Below are 27,545 nucleotides of genomic sequence, written 5' to 3' on the forward strand. Positions count from 1 at the left end.
CCTCCTCACGCCCGCACGCCAGCCCGTCGCGACCTGTCGACCTGTTTAAAAATGTTCTGTGGTCTTTGAACTTCAGGTCACGAAATGGATCCGAGTGAACCGGAGACCCCGAAAACGGAAACGAGGGGAGCCAGAAGAGGTGTTTGAAAAGGTAGGTGATTCCTCCGAGGATTGTTGGGGTGCAGGTCTTCATACATAGCCTCCTCTTCGCAGGGGACTTGGTCACAATGCTCAGACTAGTATTTTTCTTATTTTTTTTCTTTAAAAAATAAATTAACAATAAGCCACAGTTTTCGTTAAACTGTATGGCTAATTCTGTAGAAATAACCTCCACACCAACATACTGTGTTCTTGTGAAGTAAGAATGACTCAGATGGAGATTAAATAGAGCAACAGGACTTGAGCGGGTTCCATTCTGTTAGATGTGTGGCAAGGCATCACAGCGTCAAGGTACCTTGGAAAAAGCTTTCTAAACGAATGTCAGAAAAGGCCCTCTGTGGATATGATAGAAACAATAGCAACTAGACTTTAAATTGCAGTCACCTGAGAAAATGCGCAATGAAAGAAGTGGGGTACTTTAAAAACACTCGAAGGAATTTTTCTTACTGTAAAGCCAATAAGAAGTTTATTCTCTTAAATTTAGGTTTTTCAATATGTTACTTTATACAAGTTCCATTGCCTCTTTTCTTCTGAAATGGTGTTAAGTTCAAACTTGATTTGTCATTGTGATAAGTATTTTAAAATAAGGTAAGTAGTCAGGTATTTTCTAAGTGACCAAATGTACCAGATTTGATTTTTGTTGCTTTTGCTAAATAATTATGTTTTATTGTGGTGGTTTTTTTTTTGGGGGGGGCAATCTAGATAGCGCCAAAGGATTAAAATAGCGGTGTGTTGTTTTTCTGCTGCTAGAATGTATGATGAATCACTCTTGATTCTGAAGCCAAATTCTTGCTGATAGTCCTGCTGCCAACTTCTGAGATGTGTTGCCTTAGTATGGGCATTGCAGTATCTGAGAATGTGCACAAAGCACATCATAATGAAGGTGATACCAAAGTTTCAAAGTGCATTTGAGGATACGACAGCAGCTTCTGACAGAGTTGGAAAAGGACTAGCTTGCAAGTGTGATGGTACCTAGACAGTCAATGTGTTTGAGAGCACTACCCTGGGCCTCTCCCATTTTGAACAGTGAGTCGCATTAGTCACTTCAGCTAAACAGTAATAGAAAAGTTATCCTTTTTAAACAGACTTGAGTTTTTGAGCTATACCTCAGTATGCTGTTGAAGGTTATGTTTGTTTAACTTTTCATGATTAAGGTATTTTTAAGTTTGTGATGAGGTGATGACTGAGGTCATAAAATATCTAGAGAAGGAAAAGTACTTAAAAATGGCTGTAGCTAGTACTTTTTAAAAGTCAAACATAAGATTGCCTGAACACAATCTGTCTTGCAAGAGGGAGAAGCCATTCTCTTTGTGGATTACTCAATATCAGTATTGACCCTACCAAAATCTGAACTAGAAGTAACCTTATCTGTGCCACTCATGTGGCCACTGTGTCTTCTGAGAAATGGGGGTGGGGGTGGGGTAAGAGAACAACCGAGGCTTTTAGGGTCTGAGAATGGGAGTTCTCTCAGCCAACTCTCTTAACCAGATAGTCTTTTGTGTTAGAACTCTCAGAAAGAACGCTCCTCTGACTTTTCATCCTAGAAAGTGCAGGCAGCCGTTTAAAAGAGAGCAAGAAAATGGGACCAACATAAAGTTGGGACTACCATTGAGAACTTCCTTTCAGGGAGTGGATCTGACAGCTGACTTAGTCTAGAAGGTGAGGTGGGGAGGGCAAGAACTGGAAATTTCAGTCATAGCAGAATACCTTAATCATTATTGTCTCTAGTCTCATCTCCAAGCTGTGGGCAGATACAGAGCATTCTGGCCTCTGGTTCTGACCTTAGAGAATGTTTGTAGGCAAAGAATTCAGTATTGCCAAGGGTTGGGTGGAAGGAAGATCAGCACCCCAAGGGCCTATACACCAGGTTCTCAAAGGCATGGAAGCATTCCTGCAGCTCTCAGTGAAGTATGTCTTGGTTCTGAAACACAGATTGTACTCTGTGGTAATGAATACAGTGCAGTCATGTATTAACTAACTTTTTGTTAGGATTTGTGCTTGTGATTAATAGGAACTAAGGTGTTCATTCACTGTTGATTCATTTTTTTAATGTCCATCGTGCCACAAGTAGAAGCAGATTATTCACTTTGACCTTTTTCCTGCACCCAGTATATTTTTATCTAAACTAAAATTATACTTTTTCTGCCTTTACACTATTGTAAAATAAGTTTTTGTTATTTCTGACATACATCTTTTAAATCTAGCCACTGTCTTTGCCCTCTTTGTTTTCCTTGCCTTCATTCCTCCTTAAGAGCAACAGCTCTTTCTTCCATCTCCCAAATGTCTGTCTGCATTTTAGGATTCAGTCTAGATGAGTGTGTTTGGTTTAGTATCTTGTATTAACTGTGCTAAGGTCATAACATTTTTCCTCCTATGGAAGGGCGCAACTTTTACTGCCTTGTGGAAAGCAGAACCTTCTGGCCTGTCTGAGAAAAGAAAGAAAACAGCCTCACTGAAAAGCCAGTCTCTGACAAGGGCAAGGAGCCGCATGTAAAGAAGGAACTATCTCAGAGGATGTTTGTTTTTCCCCTTAAAGAAATTCTCTGAGGTGCTAAGTGGTAGGCATAGTCTGATGGAACTTGAAATTCTAGTTGAGTTTTTCAGTGAACTCAGGAGGGGAAGCAAAACAAACAGCCTGTGCTCAGCTGTGGGTTAGAACAACGAATAATGAAATAAAGGAAATTGGGTGAGTGAGATACTGCACCCAGATAAGTGATTTAAAATGCTCTTCTGGCCTTTCCTGGCCTCTGATTCCTTCTGCTTCGTGTCATTCCCACCCACCAGATAGCTGGGCTGCCTTTCTGATCTGTCTTCTCAGGATCTCACCTCCTATCTTTATGCATCTTTCTCTCTTACACATCTCAGAATCTTTTCTGACCTTATTTCCATTTTAGTCTTGTACTCTTTGTCCACCAGTAAAACTCTGTTCTCTTAAACTGCTCGATTTTCTTTATTTAAAATGACAAACTTGGATCTCTTCTGTTTCTGATCCTGAGGTATTTTCTCCTTCCAATTCTGTTTTTTTTTTTTTTTTTGGTCTTTTTTGTTTCATCAAATTCCTTTTATTTAGTTTGAATAATTTTTCAACAGAAAATCAGTAAGACCAACACTGACTACACAAAGAACAATTAAGATGAGAGGGTCACGAAGCTCTGCAAGGGGCAGATCACACAGTTGTGATTGCAGCAGTAGTTTCAGTTTGTATGTGTGTGCATGTGTGTGTGTGTTTATGTGTTTTCAACAGTAGATAATAATAAGTGGCTTTTGGTGTTAGAAGACCACACATTTTTTTTCCTGTTTTTACCTTAAACTAGTTCAAAGATAAATGCAACTTATGCATCAAATTTTTGTAAGAACATGTATATAGTTGTTTTAATAATTTTATAGTTTATGAATTTAATAATTCAGAAATAATACATTTTAGGGGAAATATGAATGGTTTGTAATTGATATTTTAAAGACAAACCCATTTCCTTTTTCAGGTTCAAAAGAAACACCCTTTCTAGTTTTCATGTATTTGATAATAGGCTAGAACAAATTTTACAATATTAATTTCTGGTCATCACTCAATACCACAGTATTTATTGGTATATCTTCAAAATATTGAAATTCAGCTGTTGCTGTTACTAAAACTCAGTAGTGTGTTTGGAAGCGGGTGTCCAAGGCACGATCGGCTGGCCTTTGTTCTGATTAGTCATAATTAACAGTAGGTGAAAATGGCGTTCTGTTGTTGTTGTTTTTATAACAGCAGTCTTTATAATATTTTTTTGCCAGAGCAGAGCCTGAAAATCAACACTTTGGATCATAAAATTATTGAAAACTTAGTGAAATTGTCATTGACATAGCTAAAGTAAAACGTAGGATCTAAAAGGATAGTTGTCTAAAATGTGGACATCATAGTAAATAGTGGCCCTTTTAATTGAGACCAAATGATAAAGCTCTGTTTTCTGAGTAAGATAATAAAATAGTAAAATAATAAATAGTAAAAAAAATAGTAAAAATAGTTTGTGATGGTATCCTTACTCAGCCATGGAGCATTTTCATTCTATTTTTATTTCATTTGTTCTTTCTACACACTTGTCTTGGAATCACAACCAGTTAGAATTGTAGTTGGAATAGTAATTCACAGATGTTTTTAAATCATGTAAAATCCAGGTTGGTTTGTGAATTCTACATCATTTATTGTTCCTTTTAAAGTTTCCCATGTTGGGAGAGATACTTTTATTATAGTTCTAATATCGAACTATTCAAAATGATGAAAATAGATCTTGCCCATGTAATTGTAACCCCTCTGTATGGTATTTTCACAATAATAATTAAAAAAACTTAAAAAAAAAGAAAATTGATGCAAGTCTTTAATAATGCTTTACTGCTGTGTTTGTCTTTTGTGACAGAAGTCTATGTTTATACTGATTATGACTTCTGGAAATCACCATTTAAGATGGATAAAAATTATTCTTCACAACAGTGCAAGGTGCCTGTGTTAGGCCTGATCCTGAAGTCATCATCACTCAAAAGTTAGCAAAGTGGTAAAATATGAACATTAAGAGAGCTAGCTAAACATGGAATGGGTTCCTTTACTTTGCAGGAGCTATTCTGTCTCCATCTGGCACTCTGCCAGTTTTGAACAGCTACTCTTAAAGCAACTGAGGCAGGAATCCCCTTGAGTGGTTTTCCAGGCTTGGTGGCCTTGCCTCTTTTTGAGAGTGCTGGTTCCCTATGAGAATTCATAACTAGTCTACATTGATATAGCCCATAATCTCTTACAATAGCTTCATTGATACTTGACTTCCATAGAAAAGCTTTATGGATTCTAGTGAGTCACAGCTCTTGAGGCACCAGCCTGCCCCCTTCCCTCCCTCCCTATCTGTGAGTGGCTTTGTGTCCTGTGCTGTACTGATTGTGCCTTTGGATGACAAGTTACTTGAGTGATGGGGGGAGGCAGAGTAATTTATTAAAAGTAATTACAAAGAAAAACAAACAAAAGGGATAATTACAGTGCTGTTCTTATGCAATTTGTTATTTTATTCCTGAAATACTTAAAACTCATGTGAGTACCTCCATCTTATTTGTGCATCTTTATTTCCCTCATAAATCCTTAACAAATACATTATTAAATCCTCTGTTCCCAGATCCCAGGTTAGATCAGGTTTCACAGCATATCTTAGTTTTTTTTATGCTTTTGTTATCATATGTTTTTAGATTGACCAGAGTAAAATTGCCGATAAAACGTACTTTTGGTTACTTCTGGAGTGGAGTCCAGTCTGTGTAACTTTATATTGTTAAATTTTCATCAGTTTCACAGATTTATTTTTTTAAGAATCTGCAGTTTCAAGAATGCTCTGAGATTTCTACATATTCTAAAATCTCTTTTTTCAGCTAGCATAATGGGGAATATTAAAATAATAGCTCTCTACTTGCCATCACGTACTTACTCATATATTTAAAAAAGAATCTTGAATGGAAGTATTAATATAGTGATAGTTAACACTTGCCATGCATCAAGTCCTGTTCTAAGTGTTTTACATGTAGCAGCTGATATAAATGTATTATTAAAGTAATGTCACAACCACCAGTATGACAGGATGCTGTACATTGCACCAAATACTTTGTGGAAGTCTGGTAGTGTAAACAAATCAAACAATTGTTATAGAAAAGAATGCTTTGGGTATGACTTAAAAATTCTTCTTAGGTTATTGACAGTACTAGATTGTCATAAAGCACACATTTCTAAATTAGGAAAATCTCAACCAGCATGTATTTTGAAAATACTTGAAAGCATGCAAATAATTACATTCTTGTTGAATTTTTACATGTTTGATGCCAGAGCCTTCAACTCTTCCATGCCATGAAAGATAGAAGCCATTTTCATATAAAACATAAAGAGTTGGGCTGGAAAAGGAGGCAGGCAAAGAAAAGTTATGCTTTTTTTTTTTAAAGTTACTTTTACAAGCAGCATTAATTTCATTCCTGTGACAGAATGCTTTCCTTGGCAGACACTCTCATCTAAGGCATTTTAATGAGCTGCTGTTTTGTGCCTGGTCTCATATGGTACTAATAAGATGCATTATTTTTAGTAGCACCTACTAGTGTCAGTGTGGGTCCCCCATTGTTTCCACTAATCTTCTGTTGAAAAGGGTGGGCAATAGCGTGTGTCTTAAGTCCAGTTATTTATTTCATTTATATTACTGGGTCTCTGCACAGCCTTGACTCTCCATCTTAGAAAAGGACCTGCTCAAGTACAGCCTCAATAAGTACTTGTTGAATGAATCCCATAAGTGATCATTATTTTTATGAATTTGTACTTGGCTATTGCACTTAAAAACACTTTTTTACTGTTTAGCAATAAAATCTTACTTAATCGTTGTGTTATTTAATGATCCAAGCTTTCATTACAGTCTATTTAATCAAGATTTCTTGGCTTTCTTATGGGTGATCTCTTTCATGTCTTCTAGAAGGAGAATATGGAGACAGAAAGACCTGATGGTGGTTCTAGCTCTGCCACCTAATTACATGCTCCTTGAATTTGTATCCTGTGAGAATCCTTTAATAGGCCAGCTAAGCCCATTTATATTAATTGATAATCAGTATACTTGACCTTATTTTTTGTCATATAATTTTATGCAATTTTTATCTTTTTTTGCATCTAGAAAGTTTTTGTTCTAACATTTCACAGAATAACACTTTTTCTTGTGAAAAATAGAGAAATTGGATACCTTTTCTTGCCCCTTTTGTCTTCCAGCATGTGACTTGAAATACTAAAACTCAGTAGTGTGTTTGGAAGCGGGTGTCCAAGGCACGATCGGCTGGCCTTTGTTCTGATTAGTCATAATTAGCAAAATGACTGCATTTTTCATGTAATCTCAGTATTCTCTTGTTGATGGTTGTCTCTAGTATTAGAGCTTGTAGGTTAATGTCTCTTCAGTCATTGTGGTTTCTGAAGCTAGTTCTGGGGTGGATTTCTTAGGAAGAACTAGGGATAACTGTTGTCTGTGTTCTTGTATATTTATGTTTGTTTTCCTATCTGCAGGTCATTTCAGCTAGATATAGAATCTTTGAAGTTTGTTTTCTTAAGTTTTTCCATTATGTTACTCTGTTGTTCTCTTATATACAGTCTGATGCTGGTCTCTTCAGTTACCTGGTCTTTTTCTTCGGTACTCAGATTTTTTTCTTTAAATTTCAATAAATTTACTATGTCTCAATCTGGGTCGCTTTTCCTAGTTGTCAGTTGGCTTTTAACTGTTACATTCCTTGTTGTAAAATGAGATCTTTTTTTTTTCTTACAGAGGTAGTTTGAAATTAAATAAGATTCTGTACATAAAGTGCTTTGGATGTATTCTTTTACTGTCTTGTTATCCTTTCAGTCCCTTGTGGATAGGAAGTTTGAAATTTAGTGCTTCATTTTACAGGCAAATAGAGTTGGGTTGGCTCCAGGTGAGACATGTATGGTGGATATTCAGTGGAGGCTTTTGTTTGTACCCTAGCAGTAAGTAAACTTACCCTGACTCCAAGTGCTAGCAGGCTCTTTGTACTCCTCAGTGACTTGACCAAAGTGGCAGTGCTTTTTGATACCTCACCTAGAAAGTTCCATGTCCATTTTATTCTCATTCTCAGATTAGGTATTCTTAGAAAAATACTAAAAACAACAACTAAAAATAGTCTTATCTTTCAGATAATAAGGATTGCTGAAAACCTAAACCAGTTCAATCACTCAGCATGTTTCTTTAAATGTGTTGTACACATCATGACTGTCTGTAAGAAATTGCTGGAAAATAGCAAGGAAACATGAGATGTCATTTCTGGCCCTGGGAAGATAAAACACAGTATATCAAAGATCACATACAAACCAGTGTAACAGAAATGAAGGCTATGAGCTTGTAATGTGTTTTACCGGAGGCCACACTGGGCTAGAGTTTCCATGCCTGGACCTTGTTTGGATAAAGCAACCTTTTACATATGTAGGCCGGAAGTTAACAGTGAGATATTAAGGAATTGAATTAACTGAGTCTGTTTTAATGCTTTTCCCTGATTTGTAAGCAGAGGCAGAGGTTTGTTTGATCTTCATGTAAATAGTATTGTCATCTTCATTTGAGTAAGTAATTTTAATTTTTGCAGTACCTTTAAAGATAAATTGATCAGTGTTTTGCAAGTGAGAAGACCTGTGACAGAAGTTCTGACACTACGAAGTCACAGTAGCTTGAAAACCTAAGACCAGAAAGTACCTATAATGCTTCTAATAACATAGCTGTTATCAAATTGTTTATTTAAGAATATACAAAACTGAATAGGAATAGTTAATGAAAAATTAGGAAACAATCTTAAGAATCGGTGGCTATATGTAAATTCCATAGAAAAGAGGATTATGTCATTTGTGTGAGATGAACTGCTAGATCCAGACAAAAGCTTGAGACCCTATTAAAAAACAGACTAAAAGCAAAAAAGGTGGGATGTGGCTCCAGTGTAGAGCCCTTGCTAGTTGAGCACAAGGCATTGAATTCTAACCGCACTACTAACATACACATGCATACATACATATACATACACAAACAAAAGCACTGGCTTTTTAGAGCATAAATTCTGAATCATATACGTGTGAAGGTATATATGTACACACATGAACAAATTTGATTCACAATCAGTAATGCCAAAAAAACTATTGGAAAACTGTCCACTAGAGTATGTTTTTGCTTCTAAAACATTTTTGTAGACAAGAGAATGGTAGACAATTTATGTAGTTTCATAACTACAAGTTACAAAGCTTTTATTAGTTCTGTGGCAATTTTATGCCATTACTTTGGTATCCAAGAAGAGGTAAGAGTATGAAAGTTACAATAAGTTAAACAGGAACCACAGAAAGAATCTGGAGAAAAACTGGACATACCTCTGGATTCTGTTTATGTACATTGTACATCTGTTCGTTTCCCTCTGTAACCATCATTTGTGTGCAAACTTTAGTTCTTAGTGTTGAAAGTAGACCTTCAGCATTTCTTCTGACTGTAAAGGTAGAGTGCTCAGCACTCGTAGCCAACAGAAGATGGTGGTTCTCAGCTTCTCCTAGTGACCTGTTAAGTAGTTATAAATCTGTGTGTTTTAAGAAACTTTACATAATTGTGCAACTGTTGCCACAGTCCTGGGTTCAGAAGACTGAATCCGGGACAAGTGCTCTGCAACAGAGCTGGATCCCAGCCCCACAGGCCATTAAGAACATTTCCATCATTCAGTGAGTTTTCCTTTGTCTATTTGTAGTCAGTTTCCATCACTCTTCCCAGTTATAGGCAGCTGCTAATCTGCTTCTGACTTTTCTTGTGGGTGTGCATGTGCTCACTTGTGCATGTGCATGCTGGTACTTGTTTTGAACTTAGAGCCTGGTTGTTGTCCCTTATATTTTTCATTCAAGGCTGGTGTTCTACCATTTGAGCCACAGCTCCAGTTCTGGCTTTTTGATGATTAGTTGGAGATAAAAGTCTCATGGGTCTTCCTGCCTGGACTGGCTTTGAACCAAAATTCTCAGATCTCAGCCTCCTGAGTAAGTAGGATTACATGTGTGAGCCATCAACACCTGGCTTACTTCTGACTTTATAGTTTACTTTTTCTAGAAGTTCATTTATATTGAGCCATATACAATTTAGTCTTTTGAGTCTTTTTTATCATAATATGTTGAAGCTCAGAGTTTGCATCTCTCAGAACTTCATTTTTTATAAGGTGGTGGGTTACTTCATTTTATAGATATCCTACATTTTGTTTATCTGTTTGCTGATTGTGAGACATTTGGATTTTTAAAATATTTTTATTGTAAAGATACTGTACAGGCATTACATGAGTAACATTTGGAATTATTTTGCAGCTTTGGGCTATTATGAATAATAATTGGACTTTTTTTGGTGGCACTGGGTTTCAATACTACCTCACAGTTGTTAAGCAAGTGTTCTACCACTTGAGATCTTCCTCCTTATCCCTAGTTACTTTTCAGATAGGGTCTTATGATACTTCCTGGAGCTGATATTATCTGGAACTGGCCTTTGATTCCCATCCCCCTACCTGTGTCTCTTTTGTAACTAGGGTTACAGGTTTGTACCAGTTCTCTTGATGTGTTTGGTTGGGATAGATGTCTTATTAGCTTTTTTTTGTTTGCACTGGCCCCAAACTTCAGTTCTCCCAATCTCTGCCTCCCAAATAGCTGTAACTAGTCATGTATCACCATACCTAGCCTGTTTTCATTTCTCTTGGGTAGATACCTAGGGTTGGACAGGATTTGGCCATATGGTAAGTATATATTTAACTGCTTAAGAAACTATTAAACTTTCTTGGTAGCTGTATCATTTAGCATCCTCAAAAGCAATGTTTAAAGTTTCCAGTTTCTTCACTTTCTCCCAGAGCCTTGTATTGTCAGCCTTTTTTATGTTAGCCATTCTAGTTGTTGTTCAACCATGGATTTTCATACTTCATGCTTCTGTTTTGTGAGAAGATCTGAAAGATCCCCCTAATTATGTGTTTGGCTTTCATTTTACAGGTCAGAAGGCATTGGCCCAGTAAGTGGGAAATTGCAGTGTCTCCCTGAGTGAGTCACTACCCCTAGAATCCTCCCACATCAGTGTCGGTTGGAATTGTAGCAACCTGCTTTCGTTCTAACTTGCAATTCCTATGACTCAGAAACCTCTGTGTCCTTGTAGCGTTATTAGGTGTGGCTTTCTTTTTATCTTCAAAAATTATCCCGTCTAATCCTCTCTGGAATTGTGCCTGATGGAATGTAGTTTATTTTCTGTAGGTAGTAATGTGCTGGAGAGCTTTGTCCTCACTGTTTCTCAGCTGCATTGATCAGGCTTTGGGAAGTCAGACCTGGCTTCTGAGGCTAGCTCCACAGAGAATGTGGCCATGTGTTACCTTGTAGAAGGATAGATCTGTGTTCTGTCAGAGCCTGGTGGGAGTTGGATGGGTGACATCCAAGACAACTGACCCTTACTAAGTATTTCATACATGTTAGGTTGTCTTCAAAGAGTTGTGAAGGGCTGGTGACCCGTTGGCATGTGAGCAGTAATGCCATTCATCTGTCTTTTCTCCTCCATGAGTCTGGACAGGAAAACACTCTCAAATTTATTTGCAGACTAACAGCAAAATCCACCTTGGTTTCCTTCTATAACTGTTGTTTGTAGTTTTTCTTATGACACTAGTACTTTGGCAAATTTGTGTGTCTTGTCCTTGTCTCTTGGCTTTATTTAAGAAAACTAGTTGTGTTGAGTTCTCAGAGTTTCTGTATGACTTTTTTGCATCTTTCTTCACCTTGTTCATTGTCACAGGACAAACTGTCAGTTTTTCTTCCAGATGGGAAGTTCTTAGATTACCAGGTTGGAATTCTAGCAAAATTTTGTTTTAGATCAATCTGCTCTGGGCACCCTACTGCTGACAGGGCATCAGGAAAGACTAAGAAGTTGAGGAAACCTCAGAAAATAAAATCACCACCAGCAAGAAACAGGATAAAATAACTGGAAATATGATAAATCAGGCATGTGCTTGTACATTATAAAAGCTACTTGAGGTCCTAAGTACTTTTATGGACTAAATCTGAAGAGCGAATAAGACAGAGAGATTGTCACAGGGAAAGCTGAACAACTGGTCGTTTGCTTAGAGTAGTACAAAATGTGGGTGGTGAGTTTTGGGAAAGTCTTTACAGGCTTCTCCGTTGAATCCCCAAGACTTTAACTCTCAGGCTTCATGCTGGTTTGGGACTAGATGTGGGTCTCTTGTCCCCGTGTGTCTCTTTACAGTTGAGTCTGGGCAGCTCCCAGTAAGGTATGGAGACCAAGCAGCTATGAGCTCTAGGAGAGGAGAGCGTCAAACTGGGTGCTCATGCTGTGAGTCACAGACACTGAGGGTAGCTGGGGAACATGTAGGGGTCATATTGTAGTCTTCCCATGAGACCATCCCAAAGGGAAACTGGTTCCACTTTCTTGGCATTCCTTCCCATGGAGGCTGGGTTATTCCAAAGAGCAGGCAGAGATGAGGTTGCTTGGTGCAGTTTAGTATCAGCAAGGATCACCTACTGAGTGAATTTTACAAGGTATAGATTATTTGAAGTTTTGGTGATACATGTCACAAACTGAGCAACTGTGACATAAAAATGTGTGTTTTTAATATCTGCTGTAGATATAGCCAGGTACATGTGCACTGCAGCCACCATCTCCATGCCTTTTTCATCAGTCAGTACCGGTATTCTTCAATGTATATGTTGCAATTGTTTTTTATAATACAGAGCTGCTTTCCATGTTTATGCATATTCATGCTTTGATATGTTTCAGATTTGGAGCTGAATGAAGTTATGGTTTTTTTGTTTGTTTCTTTGCGGTTCTGCCCATTGAACTCATGGCCTGGAGCATGGCAGGCAAGAACTCTACCATTAAGATAAATCCTCTGCCTATGAATTTTTAAAAATAGTCTGTCTGGCTTTATTTGTTTGCTTATAGGCCAAAGTAAACCACCCCTAAAACAGTACTGAGAAAACTAATACTGACTTGGAAATAATGTGGTTCAAACTAATGGGTAATTCTGATCCACAGAACTGAGCTATTGGCAAAATGAGAAGGAATATTCTAGCTCATAAGGAAAACTGCTGTACTGCACTGGCAGATAAAGATAGTGCTCCAAAGGATAAGGAAACAGAAAGGGTGGGTACTGAGTTGATTCAGCCTCTGAGAAGGCAATGTCTTTTCTCAAAATAAAAGGTGCTACAAATGAGAGATGCTAGATGATACTCATGCACTGATAATCCTGGCACACTGAGTCTTTATTAAAGATTAAGTCAACAATTTGCATTACTAAATCAGTGAACACCAGATTATCATAAGACAAGTCTAAATGATGTTGAAATAGCTTCCAGCTAAGATTAGTGATATGCCAGTGTAGTGTATATTGGTTGTGTGTTCTTGCAAGCATGTGTGTGTTAGATAACACACAATTTAACTGGCCTTTGGCCTCAGAACTCAGGAAGTTTGGGTTGAGGCCTACTCTGTGACCACAGTCTCCTCTCTTGGATTGTAGCTACAGGCACTGTTTCCAGAACTGGCACTGTGAACATCTGACTCTGACTCACAGGCTGACCAACGCCTTAGCACCCAGAGAATTATCCTGTGTATAATGCAAAGTCATTGTCATTATGAGCCATCCTTGGGAGAGGCTCAGTGGAAAAAGTGAAGGTACACCAAACCAGGCTCTAGAACCCAGGCATAAAATAATTGGTTTTTGCTTAGTTTTCCATAACTTTAACTTTGTTTTCAGTTTTCAGCTTTTTTTTTTTTTTTTATTCAGAGAGGGTCTCACTGTTACAGCCCAGGATAGCCTATAACAGGAGATCCTCTTACTTTGGCCTCCTGAATTCTGGGATTATAGATATGTACCACAATACCCGGTTCATATTCACTTTCTTTAAAACTCCTATTGGGGTTCATCATGATAAAGAAATCATACTTTTTCCTATCAGATGTTCCTTGTGTTCAAATTCTTGTGTTTGATGTAGATTTAGACATGTACTCATAATTTCTCAGGTTTTTATTTTGAGAAGCCTGTTTTAAGATCATACATTGTTGCAGAGAAAGGGAGATGTATTACAAATATGTGGATTTTAGTGTTCCTGTTACTCATCTTTAGAGTGAGCTTGTGGGCATCTGGATCATTTGTATGAAGATTAAGAAGAAAGTAGTTCTATTGTATTTTTGGCTGAGCTTTTCCATGAAAAACTGTTAACAGCATATGTGGAAATACGTCCTTATTTTGTCTTTTTTTTTTTTTTTTTTTCGTGGGGCCTGAACTCTGGGCCTGGGCGCTGTCCCTCAGCTCTTCAGCCCAGGGCTAGTGCTCTACCGCTTGAGCCACAGCACCACTTCTGGCTTTTTTTCTTTTTGCTTATGTGGTGCTGAGGAATCGAACCCAGGGCCTCAGGCATGCAAGGCAAGTGCTCTACCACTGAGCCACCTTACCAGCCCCTGTCTTTTTTTTTTTTTTAAGGACAGTGCATCATAGCTTATCTCAATAGTCTTATTAGAAATAATTGAGAATGAAAATGAAATAGCTTCTTTAACAAGAATTCTGTAAAAAACCATCTATTACAGAGAACATTTTACTTCCAAAGTGGTTTTTCTGACTTCAGTTTCTTGGCTGGAGTGATGTTCATTTGTGTGGATGCAGACTTTCTTTTTTCCTAAACATATGTGGTTTCCATTAACTTCTGTCTTCACACTACCTTGGAGTTTGCTGCACCTTGGCGCTGTGGGTCACCTATATACTATTAGAATTAAATTGAAACCCAGAGCACTTTTCTGCCTTCTTATTTTCTTTAACAACTTGGAATTTGTAGTCAGACAAACGAGTTGAAACCCCATCTTCACCCCTTCCTAGCTTTTTTTTTTTAACCTTTGACAAACTGGCTTGTGTAAACCTCAGTTTCCTCATTGAGCCAAGAGTTGCCACTGGATAAATTGCGCACCTCCAGTAACTCCAGTGATGAGGTTTTCTGATACCTTTCAGTCATTTGTTTTTGCTGTATGGTGAGAACAGAAGGAACCCTGAGAACCAAGAAGATAAACCAGAAAATGTAGCTGTAGGACAAGTGGTCATGAGAGGTATATGTTTGGAACATTGGAGTGATGTCTTTGTGTTGGCTGAACTGTCCCCAGTGTTAAGATCTGAGCAAAATTACTTCTGTGGCAGGTCTCAGTCAGGAGGTACAGAGATGTAAGTGGTATACTTTTCTCCTAAGCTACGCAGGAGGCTGCCCTAGCAGGGGCCGCTGTGCCCCAGAAAAGTACTGCCTTGGGTTCTGTTGGAAGTTTCCACTAGATTTCTCAAACAGAGTTTTGTTGCAGTCTTCCCAACTGTTTTATTGATTTTAGTCACTTTACAAAAGGTCTAATTGTTGTTAAGTACAATGCTTGTCACAATGATTCCTGGTGTCTTCAGCACTGAAGTATTCCTGGAAAGCTTTCAAAAACAAATGTTGAGATACCTATCCACCCTACCCCAGCAACTATAGAGGGCTGACTTTACAATAGCTATTATTCTTATATAGAATTGGCTCGGAATACTTAGTAAGTTTCCCTGATCTGACTTACTAACGGAAGCCCACTTAGACACTGAAAAGAAATGGTCCAGTGTTTGTCTCATCTATGAATAATGAAGTTATGCATGATTTAAAAAGGCTTCTCAGAATGGCCTTGCTTATGTAATCAAAGATCAATACTTTTAAAGACAGATGTTCTTATAGGTAAGCCATAATATTACTTGATAATCAGACATCATTTTTGGTAGTTAGAAGGGTCATTGGACAAAGCCCAGCTGGCTTACTTTGGCTTCCTAATTGCTCAGAGTTGAAACCCAACATGCCCTTGAAATTAGGACCATGCTTGAATTTTTTATGGGGTAAGAAATGATTTTTTCATGTAGGATAATTTTCATGTCAAATGTTGTATTAGCCAGCCAGCTTTATCTGCTTAGGCAGGTTGCCACCTTTCCTCACCTGATTCCTACTTTTCTCTCTGCAGAGTTTAGGAGCGAGGAGGTGGGATAGGAACATGAGGGCTGAATCATGAAAATTTGCCATCTCTCTCTCTCTCTTTTTTGTCTCTTCATTCTTGGAATAATCATCTGTTGACAGAAAGGAGCAGTTCAGCTGCAGGTTGATTCACAGTGAGAGGCAGGGCGGAGGCTCCTGGAACATTCTCACGTTTCCTCCCAAGCTGTGCTCTTCCTCTATAAAGCAGTGAGAGCTCATAAGAGTATCATAAGCCAAGAGATGTTAAGCTGAAGTGCCACTCCGCTGATGGCTTCATGGTTTCCAGACACGTTGTGCAACCCCCATTAAATACTAACTGCTGGATTGACAGTGGTGTTTGTGTGTTCTGGGCCCAAGCACATAGCCCACCATGTCAGTTAGGCCCAGTAGCCACTTTGTGGACCAGAACTGCTCTGAATGGAGGAAGGAGGTTGATAGGATAAACAATTTTATTGCTTTCTTCTCAAAATAGAGGAAATACTCAAGGGGGTGGTGGGAGACAAGGAGATAAATATAGCATTTCCCATTTCCTGCCTCTGACTCTTTTCCACAGCAGCTCATTTTTCATAAGATAGATTTTTTTTGTCTGATATCAACTTCAACTAAAAATAATTATATACCATTTTATGTGATTAGCCTTATCATTCATGTACTTTTTAGTATTTTGTTTTCCTATTCAGAACCTTTTGTTCTGAAAGTAGTTATATTGTCTTTTGGATGTGGCATCATGGGACCTCTGAGCAGGTAGCTAGGGAAGTCCAAGAAAAGTTGAGATTGACTATTCTTGAGTCTTGTTCCATATGCTTATCACCCTGTTTCTTCCATCAATGGCCACTGTGAGCCCAAGGCCATTTTAGACATGACCCAAAAGCTCATTCTTTGCCTGTAGCAATCCCTTGTCTGTATGTCTGGAGAGCAAAACTGGTACGTTGACTGGCAGGACTCCTGAGCGGAGCACAGCAGAGAGTTCAGTAGGTGCTTGGCAAATGTTTGTTCATCAGATTAGAGGGTAAGATCATCTCCTGTCACCATGGACACTCTGCCTGCTTACCAGATTGGTATTTTCATTATGTGTAATTATTAAATTTGTATTGACTTTAACAGGTAAAAACCTAACTTCGCAGTTTAGGAAGCAAATGGCTTCTGTTGGGTTTTAGGGTATATGTGCTAAACATAACTACTCATAGCCTGATTGTTCAGTGTCTATTACCACACTTGGTTTAGATGTCTTGCCTGAGTTTTCTATATTTTTGGTGTGGTAGTCATAGGTATGAGTGGTCTTTACCCATTCCCAGACCCCAGCACTGCCCCTGCTGGCAATGCATAGTAATAGCTAAGTTCTTCATGGTTACAGTCTAATAGGGCTGTGACCCGATTTGAACTCTGTAATGAGGAAAGAGCTGATTTATTTGTTCCCTCTGCCTGCCTCCTTCTCCCCCTGTGCTCCTTTATTATCTTTAAGAGGAAATTGAATAGCAAATTTCTGCATTCTCATAATGCTAATGGACTGATGTCATCTTTTCCACTGAAGTCAGGCAAGTAAGAGGCACAACCCAAACAGATTTAACGCTTCATAGCAGCCCAGGACTTCAGCCTTAGGCGGTGTGTGTCTGTATATGTTTTTAACATCTTTGAAATTAATTTACATATGATAAGCAATTCGCTGATTTTTAGTAAATCAGCCAAGTTATGCAAACATCACCATAATACAATTTTAGAATTGACGTTAGACAATGACTTCCATCATCCCAGAAAAATCATAATGGCCTTTAGTTGTCATGTCCTCAGCCCTAATAAACTAGTAATCTTTTTTTAACAGATTTGCGTCTTTTTGAAATTATACAAGAAGACATTTTTTGCCTTCTTTCTGACTTAGCATGCTTTTACACACCATCTATTATTGTAATTCATATCAGTTGCTTGTGCCTGTTTCTTCTAGAGTAGTATTCCATTGTGTGGATATACCACATTTTGTCTAGCTGTTTATCAGCTGATGCACATTTGGGTTGTTTCCTCCTCTAGGTGATCGTGAATAACACTGCTGTAAGACTCATAAGTTTTTGCAATGCCGTATGTCTTCTGTTCTCTTGAATACCTGCTTAGGAGACATACAGCATGTTTAATGATAGATTAGAAAATATTATGTTCCCACTAAGAATAAATAAGCGTTCCCATTTCAGGCTGTTATTTAAGAAATAATATTAACTTTGTTTCTGGTTTTAGGTTTTCAGATTCAAAGAAAGCTAGGAACTATTTTAAGTTTTTTACAATATTTCAAGTATGATAACAATATACACTAAATTGTAGTCTTTGTTGCCTTAATCTTTCTAATCTCTAGTGTTTTAGAGATAAAGTTTAGATAAAGTTTAGAGGGTCTGTATGTTTGTGATGTTATTGTCCATTAAATTAGGTCACACTGATAAATAATTTTGTTTTTGCATTTAAATTTTTTTGTAATGTCAACAAATATTTGTAAGTTTGTATCTCTGATTACATATATTGTTCTATCATAGACACTTTTTGGTGGCATTGGAGTTTTAACTTGGCCTCACACTTGCTAGAAACTGTACCACTTGACCCATGCCTCCAGTCCCTTTTTGCCTTGGTTATTTTCAAGGTAGGGTCTCACTTTATGGCCAGGCCATCAAGGACTGCAATCCTTCTGCTTGTGCTTTTTTTGTGTCCTAAGGGTAACAACTATGTGTGATGGAGTCTTGTTTATGCCTGGGCTGGTCTTGAGCCTTGATCCACTAATCTCTGCCTCTCAAGTAGCTGGAGCTAGAGTAGGTATCTTCCTAGAGAATCATGTTTTGTGGTACTTTAAATAGTTTTGTTTCTAGTTAATGAAGCATGGTACAATTAATAATTTTTTTATTAAAAATGTAGCTAGAGTACTTGCATGCTGAATCTAGGCTGTTTCCAGAGACCTGTCATGAGTTGTGTAGGAATTCCCTATCAAACCGTTCGATATGGCAGAGGTTACTGCATTTTCAGGATCACAAGTTGCTTTTTATAGTTTATTTGAAAATTTTAGCAGTGAGCTGACTGAGTAAGCTGTGTGGAAGAGCATTTAGGTAATAAAGCAGTCCTTTCCTCATGGGTGAGGTACACTGCTGATCTTTGAGCACAAGCATGAGCTCTAGAGCACTTTACTGACCCAGTGGGCTCTCAAATGTGTGCTTGTCCAAAATTGATTTTAGTAGTCGCCAGGTAACATAATATCAAGAGGAAAGGAAGCAGGTAGGTACAAACACAGCTTTTTTTTTAGTTCTAGAAGGCCACAAGAGGGACGTAGAGGTAGAGGTGACTGATAGTTTCTGATATCTGAATAAACCTCAGCTGAACCCAATTACAGGTGTGATGTTGGTCTCCAGAGACACCTTGTCATGTGGGGGCAGTTTGTTATAAAGGATGGTTCTCTTAGGGCAGGATCATCCCTATGGGGTGATGTGGATGTCATGATGGCGGTTTGAGGAGGCTTCAAACCTGTGGGTAGAGTCCAGGAGCCCTGTGGCTGTAACTCACAGTCCAGTTCACTAGCGTCAAGAATGATTATGCCTTCTGCACAGTCTTCAGGTGCCTGCCAGGAGTTGTACAGAGGAAAAATTCATATATTTAGGCTTAAAACTTGTTTTCTATTTACCATATTAGTATTTATGATGTTTGTAGGAATGTGCTGGCTAGGTAAATCTGGGAATGTTGCATTTTGTTGAATTTTTCCAAGAGTTTTTGTGCTTCAGAAAAACTACTTAGCAATGTCTGAATAGTCACCTGGCATATCTATGGGAATATGCATACAGCTGTGTGTGTGGATTCTCTAGGTCTTTCACTGCTACATTGCTATATTTTAGAAGGTGCACAGCCCACAATTTTCCAATATAGACGATATGGAAATCCAAGTGAGCACTATGTGTGTGTGGTAATAGGGTTTAAACTCAGAAGAACCTTGAAACATTGTGCCTCCACCACTAGAGCCATGCCCCTCGCCTTCATGTGAATGCAGTATAACCCAAATTCTTTCTAGTTCTGCTTTATATTATAAATGCAGCATTGCCTTAACTCCAAATTTTGTGTTAGGGTATCTAAAAATTCCACTTCAAGGTACTTTTAAAGAGAGGCATTATTTCTCATACTATGAAAGTCATTGGCTCCTTGTTCCCCTGATTTTTGGTCTATATGCTAAGCTGCTAAATTAATGTGCAGATAGAAGTAGTAGCAGAGCTGTTGGGAGGCGGCAGCAGCGGACCTTGGAGAATGCAAGTGGAGCAAAGCTTCCAGGTAGTTGTGGGGTGGAGCTCTGCTGGTTACAGAACCATCCTCTTTTGTTGTAAATTGATTCGCTAATGGGATCTGTAGTTTTCCCCTAGGAATTATCTTTGTATTTGCCACCATTATCAATTCAAAATTATCTCTGTGGCTGAGCACTGGTGACTCACATCTATAATCCTTGCCTACTCAGGAGACTAAGATCTGAGAATTGCAGTTTGAAGCCCGCCCAGGCAGATAAATCCAAGATTCTTATTTCCAATATACAAGCAAAAAGCTGTATCTGGAAGTGTGGCTCAATTTGTAGATAGAGTACCCATTGTGAATGAAAAAGGCCAAGTGAAAGCCTGAGACCCTGAGTTCCAGTTCCAATACTAGTGGATGCGCGTGTGTGTGCACATACACAAACCCTTTCACTATGCATTTTCTCTGTGGAACCAGGAGGTGAAGAGGCCAACCACATGCTTCTGAGGAGAGACCATTTAAAGAGGCAGATGACAAAGATGCAGGTGGGAGTCAGGCTGTTGGGCTTGTTTCAGGTGTGCATGACATAAGTGCAGACATGAAATCAGTTACTAGTTTCCATCTTCCCGGCCTTTGCCTTTTTGTCTGAAATATTCTTGTGAGGAGCTATGTGCCCCCATTACATGGATAGGGCCCCTTTGGAAGCCTGTGTTTCCTTAGCCAGGGTATTATTCTTCAGAACTCTGAAGTCTTTCTTTATATGTGCTAGATGCTTCCCTCCTGTGCTCTCAGACACCTGCCATGCATTCATGCTAGTCAGTCTTAAAATCCTAGAATTTAAGAGGTGTCATGCTTTACTAGTTCACAGTCTCAACGGTGATCAAAGATTACCTATCCTTTGATCTGTTATTGATATTTTGAGTTTTATAAGTACCTCCTCCAGCAGTTTATGAGGGACATAGTGAGTTAATCCATCCATATCATAATAGAAGGAAGTAGAAATCCATTCTAGTCTTAGATAATTTATAATAACCAAGTCCACTGATAATACAGTTTCTTTTTCTTTTGGTGGCACTGGGCTAGAACTCAGGGGCCACCTCTTGCTAGGCAGGGGCTCTACCATTTGACCCATACTACCCACCCTTAAATTTACTATTAATATAAAAACTTGAGTTTCCACTAAGACTTTGCATACGCCTGTAAAAGCCCCTTGGTAAAACTTGTGAAAACTAAAAACCAGGCTGCCTTCTCTGTCTTAGTGATTGCCCTGGGAGATGGGGTAGTATCTGTTGCACAGGCATACCCTATGTTTTGAAGTGAGGAAGCTTCAGCTGGTATCATTGAGGGTACTGAAATAGATTCAGGACCCAAGGTGCCTGTTGCAGTTGCAGTGTGGTCCTGGTTGCTGCTGGGGGAAGCATTTCCTTTATTATTATTTCACTTCCACTATTTATTATAGCTTGTAGTTTCCAAACCAACTTAAGATAGAAAATTTAGTTTTTCTGATTAACTCTGTTAGAGAAAACATAGAAAATATGAGAAGGCTTAAGAAACTTTATGGGAAATCTAGTCATTCAGAGACCTATTTTGTGTTTCTTCTTTAAGTCTTATACAGAAAGTAATTATTGAAAAAGAATGGAAGTGTGTTCTATATTTTCATATTTTACCTTATGACATCACAGGTGATTTATTCAGACTTCATTGTGTGTGTGTGTGTGTGTGTGTGTGTGTGTGTGTGTGTGTGTGTGTGCACGCACGCGTCTGTGCATACATGGTGGCCAGTTTTGGGGCTTGAATTCAGAGCCTGAGCACTGTCCCTTAGCTTTTTTCCTCAAAGCTAGCTAGCACTCTGCCACTTGAACCACAGCTCTTGAACTTTCAGCTTCTTGGTGATTAATTAGAGATAACAGTCTCACCGAGTTTGTTTTGCATGGGTAGCTTTAAACTGTGGTCCTCAGATCTCATCCTCTTGAGTAGCTGGGATTACAGGCGTGAGGTGCTGGTGACTAGCTTCAGTTTTATTTTTTAAATTAACTGAATTTAGTCATTTTGAAATTCTGGCTTTTTTGGAATTCACCATTTGACTATAACTATAGAACTTTAGTCCTGTGGACTGTAAACCTTCACTAAAGCCTTTAGAAAACCATCCCCTTGTGTACTAGTAGATGTACTTCTATAAGTGCAGGGCAGGCTAAGCTCATACAGAAATCTTATAAGGACTCAAAGAGGGGGCTTAACATTCTTTTTTTACTTCAGACTTTGTGTGTGACCATCAGTATAAAAAGTGGCAACAGTTGTCCTCAGTGTTTTTTTCTCTCTGAATGAAAACCAAACTAACAGCCATTACAAGTCTGAGAGGGGTTATCAGCTCCCCCCTATGATGGGTATATATAGTTTGTAGTTGAAATATGGAAATTGTGGACGATGAGTAATTAACTGTGGGGTTATTTCTGTTCTACTTTAAGGATTATACTGAAATGGATACTCAACTTATTTCTAAGTTACACAGCCATCTCCTGCTTTCTGGCTTTTATTAAAATGCAAATAGCCTGAACTTCAAAGCAGCATAATTGAATCCTGAAAGAAGTGTAACTGATACTTTGCCTCTTTTCTGGTGTTTTTATTTTATGATCTGGCCTGGCTGGCTTTGAGGTTCTTTAAACTGGGAAGAACCTCTCTCAGGTAGGCTTGATCAGGATGAGGGAGTCATATGGTATGGAATTCTGGGATGCAAAGGCTCTGGTCCTGTTACCAGTACAAAGTGCATGTAAAACAAATGTGTGTGGTGAAGAGCAAATATTATTATTTTGCCAATTAACAGGCTTCTCTTACTTGTATGTGCTTAGTCAAAATAGTACACCTGTATGCTTTTTATCTCCAAGTCATATTTTAGTTTCAACAAGCATTTAAGGGACTAAAGCAACCTTTCTTTTCTCCCAGAAATCTAAAGGTAGGACATACTCTGGGCATGTCACGTGTATACAGAATGACAGTTTTTTCATTTTTACATGTTAAGAAACTGGATACCCCAATAGTGTTTCATAGAAACGGACACCTGATTCTAGTGTTGCCAGCCATCAAAGCACAAGAGCCCAACCCTGAGCGGATGCCCTGGCAGTGGCCGGCTGGCAAATGTGAGGTCATGCTGCACTGCTGAAGATGAAAGGGGCCTTGAGGTTCACTTCACAAGAAGCCAGTGAATTTTTGGGGCTTGCCTGTGCACTTAATTCCTGTTCATTTCTAATCCCACATAGGGTGAGGAATTAAGCTGTAAGCTTCCTCAACTGGGCTGAATCCTGTCATGTTTCGTTCTCTTTTGAAAGAACTGTATCTCAGCTCAAACAAGCAAACACGATTTACTCCCTTGTCTTTTGACTTGCCCAGCTATCTGGAGGATTATCCTGTTTGTGGACCATGCACCACAACTGAGGGTCTTTGATGTTCCAGAGTCCCCGCCCCTCCTTTTGATTACATGTGTTTTTGCTAAAGACATCTTTTTCTAGTGCTTCTAGGGGGCATGAATAAGTTACTCAGTCCCCTGTAGCTTTTTGTACTTTGTGGTTTCTCTCATCCTGTTACATTAACCATAACATGGAAAAGGGCATGATCAGAAGGCACATGTCCCAGAAAATGAGACTTAACTGTGGGGCCTAGGAACCTTCCAGCATGACTTGGAGTGAGCCTGGAGAGATACTTTATCCTGAATGTCCAAGAAAACCCCACTTCCCTTGACCAGCCAAGGTCCTTTAAAGTTCCTTATTCCCATCTTGGAGTAATAGGTACGCTTGCTGATGGACAGTCAGACCTTTTGTGGTCCATCAGAAAGCCTGTCCCATCAGGACCAGGTCAGGGATTCTACTTCCAAAAAATGTGCCTCAGACATATTCTCTGGTAAGTAAATTCTGTCATTTCAAGAGGTGTTACTGAAGCAGAGGTCAGGATTGGCCAGTGAAGGTCAGTGTTAGTCATTCCCAGAAGTCCTGTACCTGAGTGGCCAGTAAAACTAGGTAGAGAATGTGTGTTCTAGAGATATAATGCTCTCCAAGGTCATAGTGTACTGGGGAGTTGGCTTACTCCTAGGCACCAGACCTCATTTTGCTCATTTCAGCTATAACAGAGCATATTTTTAACTGGTAAATGATAGATGTTAGGAATTGTTAAGCTGTTCCTCCCCACCAAAAAGAAAAAAAAAAGCAGGTAAATGTACAATAAGAAAAATCAACTCAGGTAATTAAGGTTTTCTTACTTCTGTGCTTTCTTAATTTTTGTGATGAAATAACTTTATCACTGATTTTATAGAATGTGCTGCCTTGAATGATTCTGTCTAGTGACAGTGGGTGTGTATACAGCATGCACAATAGGGATAAAGACTTTTACTAGTACTGTGCCAAGTGTTAGAAGTGAGAGTTCATTTCAGGATGGCTGTTTTTAGGATATTCACGTATCTTCCATAGAGATTTTACTTGGAAACAGTACAGTTAGAGGCACACCTGACATGGTTGGGAAAGGTGCCTGAAACTTAAGCTAACAGATAGCTAAAAATAACTTGGCCTCGTGTGCTGTTAATCTCTGAGATAGTTCTTTACCACTAGGTCACTGAGTCCAGAGGCTGGCAAAATTAAGGTGGATGTTTAATGTGCCCTCATTTAACCTCTGTATTTGATACCTTTGTTGTTTCTGATGCTGGTGCTGTTCCATCCTTCCCTCACCCCCTGGTTAGGTGCCTCATGTCTTCCAAGTGCCCAGCATGTCTCCCCTTTCCCATCTCTTTCTTGCCTTCCACACTATATAATGAGTCCTTCCCTCCAGAAAACAGACTCACCCAGTACTGCTCTCCCACCCTGTCATGTTTCTCTTTCTTTCTTTGGACTGTGATATGTTAAGCCAATAGAACTGAAAAGCTTATGTGTCTGTAGTCCTCCTCTATTCTTCAGCCAGTGGCTCTCATGTTAAGAAGGGATCACTGAAGATACAAATCCAAAACTAGTTTTCCCCTTCTTCCACATGAAGTATTGAGTTACTTATGTGACAGAATAATTAATAATAAGTTTGCCCTACTTAATATTTCTTTCACCAAAAAAGGTCATTTGGGAAATTTTTTACATTTGGAAATACAGGCTTTAAATAGTCTTCTCGTACATTAAAAACAACAACAACAAAGAAAAACCTCTTGTGTCCATATCTTGGAGTTCATTTTGCTTAACGTTGTCATTGTATTTGATTTTGGTACCCTGGTGTTGTATATACATTTATTTGAATTAGGTAAGAGAAGGGGAACAACAGAATGGTGAGACAAAAGGGGAACCAATGCAACAGCTATATACACACGACAATATGTTGGAAATGATCTGTACAACTGAGGGGGAAGGACTGAGGGGGAACAAAGCTAGGAGGAAAATGAGGGAAGGAGTAACAAGTTTGTTAATAAATATATTTATTACCTTATGTAACTGTAACCCCTCTATTCATCACCTTGACAATAAAAATGAAATAAAGCCCCAAAGAAAGTCTCTTCGGCAGCATTTATATTTAGCCCATCACAATAGGGTTTTTAAATTTTTACCTAGTTACAGAGTATTAAGTACACAATGATTCTACATATGGGAGAACAAAGGTCATATTGCATATTCAAAAGTTAAATGCTTAATATTTCATGTGTGAGCCCTGAAATTTGGGGATGTAGTAATATATATTTATAATACCAAGTCACATGATTTGCTTGATCCAGTGGGAATTTAACATTTTTTGTGGTGTTTTTTGTCCTTCCTTTGCTGTCAGCTCTTAGTAAACCATTGAAGATGAAAGAATTACTTTCTAAATGGCATGTTGACAACATGTTCCTGCTTTGTCTTCTATCAGAAGTTTGGTTATGAGTCCTGACATTCCTGTTGCTTTGTTCTCCAGGGCATATGTTTGAAAGCAAGGGACTTTTCAGTTATACTTGAAACATAATCATATTCCTACTTGTTGCTTGAAGCCAAGATGTAAGTACTAGTTGCCTCAACTTTATTTTTAGTATGCTTCGATAGCTTAGACAGGCATGTTCATAAAGGAGATTCTTGGATAAGGGAAAGTAGATCCTAAAATTCATTAAATCATCCTTTCCTCCCTCAGTTTTTGTTGCTCTAACGATTGATGGCAAAGGATGTCAAAGGATGAACCAAACGGGCAAACACAAATGAAGTTCTGATGCAGGTCAGGTAGATAGAGGGGATTTGAGACCAGGCTTCTTACAATATAAGAAATATAAGTAGAGCACAAGTGGCATGAAGGCAGAGGTTGAATCAGTTTGAAAGTAAAGATGAGATAAGTCTTGAAACTTTACTTAGATATTAATCATTTTTCCTGATTTACACACTGGGCAAAAGACACCCATTGCAAGTTGCAAATAGATTGATCTTTCGAGTGGATTAATTTGAACAAGTGTGCTTTCAGTTTTGCTCAGCTGACAGTCTTATGTTTGTGTGAGCCACACAGAGAAATCATATACTATGTGATGATACGTCTAGATCACTAAGAAGAGGAGCTTGACATTAGACCTTGCTGTAGTTCCATCAGATTGATAGGATTTAGGTTTTGTTAGAAATTTTCTGAGAAATGGGAAAACATCATTGGCACCGAGCATTTTATTCAATAATTCAAAAGAAAAACCATTTTTTATGTTGATCATATACCACTTTTCTCCTTGAAGTGCACATTAGTTGTTGACATGGTGGGGAAAAAAAATCTCCTCTATTATGCATCCAGCTGGAGCAATCAGTAGCTAGAGCTAACAGTTTAACTCAAGTTCAGGACCAGTTGTAAGATCTTAGTGATCTGAAGTCTAAGCATCTGAGATAGGTAATAAATTATCTAAGGAATTTTCTTTGTATTAGTGATTTGCTGTGGTTTTTTTTTTAAATAAAGTTCTTTGATACCAGATCCAGATAATATTTTGTAAAGAATTTATTTTGTGCTATGGTGACTTGTCTGTCAGTAAAACAGGCATTACCTTTCTCCCCATCACCTACTGCTCCCAGACTTAGCTCCTACTACATGCTTTTAGATGCCTCCACCTGAAAAAATGAGTCTGAGTAGTAATTGCAGACCCCAGGGACAGTGGTCGCACTGAGTTTTCTTGAACACAAAGGATCATACAAATATTTGTTTCAGATCTGCCTAGATTTTTGTAGTGTGATGATTATGATGGCCTCAGAGCTTCACATTTAAAGGTTCTTTAATGAGGATGTAGATATGATCCTGTGTGCAATCACAGGTTCTCTTAAACTTCAACCTAAGCTTGAGAATAGTTGGGGTCTTCCATTGACCTCGCCCACTCTCCCACTTTCCCTCCCTTCTACTCCCTCCTCCCCTGCGAAGTTGTAAAGTTCATTTCCAACATAGTATTTTGTTTTGCTATTGCATTGGTTTACCCTTTACCCTTGGTCTTACCATTTTGTTGTTCCTCTTCCCTTCCCCAAATCAGATAAACATACAGAAAGCCACAAGGTACCAAAATAAGAAACAGTGACAACAGGGGATTAAACCAAGGTGGGGAGGGGTACAAAAGAAAAAAGAAATAACTTCACACAGTACATTAAAACAAAGAAAATTCTTTTGTTTCCATATCTTGGAGTTC

At 38.6% G+C, this 27,545-nt stretch overlaps 1 protein-coding gene across 1 annotated transcript in view; it reads left to right on the plus strand.

Annotated features, from left to right (window-relative positions):
* The window catches only part of LOC105999796 (chromosome unknown open reading frame, human C9orf3), a 309,886-nt gene that overhangs the window by 233,757 nt on the left and 48,584 nt on the right, over positions 1–27,545 (plus strand). Inside the window, exon 14 of the mRNA XM_013034920.1 lies at positions 77–151. Within this exon, the coding sequence (XP_012890374.1) occupies positions 77–151 (75 nt within the window). The remainder of the gene's footprint in view (positions 1–76; positions 152–27,545) is intronic.

The sequence above is a fragment of the Dipodomys ordii genome, unplaced genomic scaffold (assembly GCF_000151885.1).
Source record: "Dipodomys ordii isolate 6190 unplaced genomic scaffold, Dord_2.0 Scaffold201, whole genome shotgun sequence".
NCBI lineage: Eukaryota > Metazoa > Chordata > Mammalia > Rodentia > Heteromyidae > Dipodomys > Dipodomys ordii.